General features: G+C 34.9%; 1 protein-coding gene across 1 annotated transcript; it reads right to left on the reverse strand.

The window, feature by feature from the left end:
- Positions 1 to 1,988: 1,988 nt before the first annotated feature.
- On the reverse strand, positions 1,989 to 3,165 carry LOC111894246 (protein TIFY 10A). The gene is made up of 3 exons (XM_023890321.3): positions 2,928 to 3,165; positions 2,453 to 2,801; positions 1,989 to 2,336 (listed from the first exon to the last, which is right to left on the reverse strand). The coding sequence occupies exons 1-3, from the start codon at positions 3,076 to 3,078 to the stop codon at positions 2,225 to 2,227; spliced, it is 612 nt and encodes a 203-aa protein (XP_023746089.1). The 5' UTR covers positions 3,079 to 3,165; the 3' UTR covers positions 1,989 to 2,224.
- Positions 3,166 to 4,583: the final 1,418 nt, after the last annotated feature.

The following is a 4,583-nucleotide window of genomic DNA, read 5'->3' on the forward strand; positions in this document are numbered from 1 at the left end:
TTATATACACATATCACTTAAGATGATATTTTGTTGAAGCGTAGCGTCAAATACAAACCTTAAATTCAGGACGCACCATGACACATGTGAAGTCATAACAAACTTTTTAAAACCTTCTTATATATATATACTATGCTAATAATTTTTACAATTATTTAAAATCATTGGAAAAACATTGACTTTCTTTTAAAGTTAAAAACATATAGAGTTAGTTACATGAATGGTCCCTCTCTTTGGGATAATTTATATGTTTAATCCTTAATTTATTTTTTAAGTCGGACTGTTCATATCTTTTGTTTTTATTGCGTATTTATTCTCTCGTTCGTATTAAAAGACTGTTTTACCTTTTACTACTTTGTTTTTTAATAAATTAATTATTCTTTATAATTTTAAATATTAAAATAAAAAATCCCATAGACCCTTTCCCCAAAGCATAGGTCTCTTGAATCACCATCATTCTCGTCATTATCATCTAGGAAAATCAGATCCCTACCCCAGAATTGTGAACTCATGTTTAATTTGATGGTGACGAATCAACCTGTTTAGCAAGAGTTCTATGGTGAGCAGTTGACCTTCGTTCTTTCCCATCTCCTAAGCCATCTGTTGTATTCAGCTAAACGGCAAACATCGAAGGAGGTTAATGCAACTTCTGGGGAGGTTTCTTTCTTGAAAACAACTAGAGGCTCTCCGAACATTGAACATTAAGCAATGGGTTTCGGATCTGAATTCCGACGAGAAAAAGAATGCGAGAAAAAGAATATATCTGAAACCAAAATTCAGATTATTTTACACCTAAAAACCGTCGAAGGCTCCAAATCGAAAACACCAATGAAGAAGAACGATGATGGAAAAATTGAGGTTTGAAACCCATAAATTCAGCACGAAAGTCAAACAAATCAATAATGACACCAATAGATTTTTGAAACACAGAAATCCTTCCCCCTTTACGGTTCCCATCCATCGATCTTATGATCTGTATGTGTGAAGTTAGAATTCCTTTGTATCTGCAGAAGTGAATCCACGATTTCAAACAATCAATGATACTATAATAAATGAGGGCTTAGCACTTTTGCTTGTGTGATAGATTTGTAGTAACAAATTAGGATCCCAGAATTGAACATACGACTTCCATGGTATCAAACACGAATACCTAACCCCATATTCAAAACCTACTTTTGTTGCAAAAGCGGTGACTGGCAAGGTTGAGAGAGGAGTGACCGGAAAAATCAATGGGGATGTGTTTACCGGTGGCAGACGACTTGCGTCGGAAGCGAAGGATTACAGGGGTTAAAACGATTACATGGATTAGAAAGGATGCGAGGTCATGAGAGAGAGAGAGAGAGAGAGAGAGAGAGAGAGAGAGAGAGAGAGAGAGAGAGAGAGAGAGAGAGAGAGAGAGAGAGAGAGAGAGAGAGAGAGATTCTTTTTATTTTCTAGGATTAAATTTAATAAATAAGTAAAATTAAAAAACAAGTAAAAAAACTGATAAGGATAATATAGTCATTTCAGGTGACAAAGGGATCAAATTCGAACAAAACAAAACTATAAGGATTATCCTGATTAAATACAATAACCATAAATCTTAGCGACTCCAAATACAATGTTTCTTCAAATTGATTTCTGATATTGAATAATATATTCTTTTCGTCAACCATAGGCCCATAGCTAACATTAATACTTTTGATCTTGTTTTCTTATTAACGAACCGAAGGCTTGATTATACAAATTGGAGAATTTAAGAACATTAAAAATTAGGAAAACATGAGAGTAAGACATATTCTTTTTTATTTCTTTAATTAATTTATATATTGTTTGGGCCGCTTTTGGAACACTAATAATGGAGTCAAATCTGGCCGAACACCAGAAAGTTAATTTAACATATCATCGAATTAGGTTCCCACTTCCCACTTCCCACCCACATGTTACATGTTTGCATATATGTTTTGATTCAAGAGTCGTGCAAAAATAACACACCAAACAATCGACACTTTTAAAGAATAATAGTATACCTCCATTAACCCCATATCACATGTAAAACTATTACTATTACAATACGTCTCTCATGCCAAGAAAGACGCAAAAACAGGTTAGAAATTTCTGTAGTTAAACCGGACATCCGTTAAAAAGAACATGATTATAAAACATCATCGATCCTAAACGTAATTAACATGCTTGAGCGATTCGTTGAACCATCTTTAAATATGATAACACTCGTACGTTATTATCACTGTTGCAGCTGAAATTGGATGTGTGATTGTGCACCGAGTCCCAGCCACGTCTTGCTATCTTCTTGCTTTGAATCACCTTGCGTTTGGTATGGCGATCGAGCCGTAATTCTGTAATAAATTCGCAAAACAAAGTTTTGTTTATCAGAATCCAATCAAACATGTAAGAAATTAATCGCGTATGATCGAGTAATTATTAGGTCTTGATTTGTTTGTTCATTAATTACCTGTCTTTCCTCTTCTCCAAGAATCTGGCGAGGGAAGCTTTTCTTGCTATCGGAAGATCTGCAACAACAGGCTGAGGACGTTGAATCTTGATGCTATCATGCACGATACTATTCGAAACTTCATCTTGTTTTGTGGGCTTCTGAGGAACTCCTTTCCCAGCTAACATCAAGATTTCCTTAACCTTCTCAGGCGCTAAATCATTGAACACGATGACCTGACCGTTGTAGAAGATAGTCATCGGTCTTGATTGATTCTGTCCGGCGGTGGTTTGCGGCTGGACAGGCGTCGGTGAGGTTTCAGCCATCGGGAAAAGATTCATGGTGGCAGTTGATGGTGTTGTCCTCCTACCTGAAAAAATTTATAAACCATAAAAAATCAATCTTTACCTTCAAGAAACCATGTTTAAATTAAATAATCCAAGAACTAATTAAAAGCTTCTGATTGTTGGAATAATCAAGAAAATAAAAAACTTACCAAGAGTTAGATCTGGGAAAGTGGCGTTTTCCTTCATGTATTGAGAGAACAGATTACAAGTCTGGGAGAAGCTGGACTTCTCCGGAGCTCTGGACGGCATATTCTGGCCGGAAAATCTACCGGAATCAGCAATTTCCGATGAAGTAGACATAATATCAAGAACAAGAACAAGAAAAGGAAAAAGGAAAAGGAAACCCTGCTATGAATCTGAAAACTTAAGATGTTTAAGTTGAGGAAAGGTGATTAATTGGCTTGTGACATATATAGTGGGTGATGAATCTTGAAAAGCATTGCAATGGAGTCGTGTTCTTGGCAACTTCCACGGACCCACCTTGTCCCCCTTATATTTATTAATCTTTTTATTCCGATATTGTTTACCTCGTGCTACAACGGCAGACCTTTTTTTTCTGTTCCCCATTATACCCTTGTTCCAATCTCACCATTGATTTCTAGAATATTTGTTTATGGCATCATATCAAGGGTCATAATGGGGTAGCTTTAATTGATACAACACATGCATAAAAATGGATTATAAAAATATGGTTTGGAAGAGTGGAAGTCGCCGTCCACCACCCACATGCACATGGGTAGCAACGCCAAAACACGTTGCTAATTACAAATACAAATATTAAATATTAAATAATAAGTAATAAACCCAAATGAAATAGCGACCCATAGCTCGACGCGTGGCCCCTAACCGTGTGGACCAACGCGCAATCACATGCTATATAGTATATAATACGTACATAAAGTAATCATAGGCATTATGTCTTTTCCATGTGGATATTATATATTTATTTATTATTTATTTATACTGTTAATAAATTACTAATTACAACTTTACTTGGAAATTACTTTGATGTCGGGGTCCTTTTTAATTACTGTAACGCGGCTTGGACACGAACCCATTTCAAATCAAAGAGATGTAATCGTTCAAATTAAAGTCGTTTTCAAGATGAAGAATATGATAAACTTTTTTTTTTTGAATAAAAAGATGTATTTATGGAAGTAAAAAGTAAAAACCGTGTTTATATAAGCACATGCTTCAACAGAAAACTCGTAATATATATGTTCCAATATTCTTTGGATTTTCAATAAAAGGCCCACCCTTATAAAGGTGATTGCAACAAATATCTAAAAATTATGTGACTGATAAATATTAATGATAAGTTTGTAATTTACCTACACACGAAAATAGGTGGAAACGAAATATTCTAGAAAAAAACCAACATGCTAAGATCACAACCGCAAATAATAAAGGAAATTGGATCAAAGGGTTGGGGCGTTGGGCATTGATGGTTTATGAGCGCTTTTAGCCCATCAAGACTTTTATGTAACTCTCCTTCAAGATAGCAAATGCATATGCAGGTTGAAGTTAGGTAGCTTTCCTTTGTCTTTGACATGTACCATGTTCATGTTGATCTATAATCCATGTATCAACATATATAGCAAATTAAGATGTAGGTTATGGATGAAGGAAAGTTTTGTGTCTTGTGTGACACCTGAAATCTGAAAATGTAACAAGTATCCATGTTAAGAAAATAAAACTTGTACTTGGAAATTCAAGTGTTGAATCTTGCCAATTTTGAAGAATTAAAGTTTAGAGCTCTAGAAAGAGAACAAATTCTTTAAACATAACTTCTGCTTTTTTCGAAA

This window comes from Lactuca sativa, chromosome 8 (assembly GCF_002870075.4).
Source record: "Lactuca sativa cultivar Salinas chromosome 8, Lsat_Salinas_v11, whole genome shotgun sequence".
In the NCBI taxonomy this organism is placed as follows: Eukaryota; Viridiplantae; Streptophyta; class Magnoliopsida; order Asterales; family Asteraceae; genus Lactuca; species Lactuca sativa.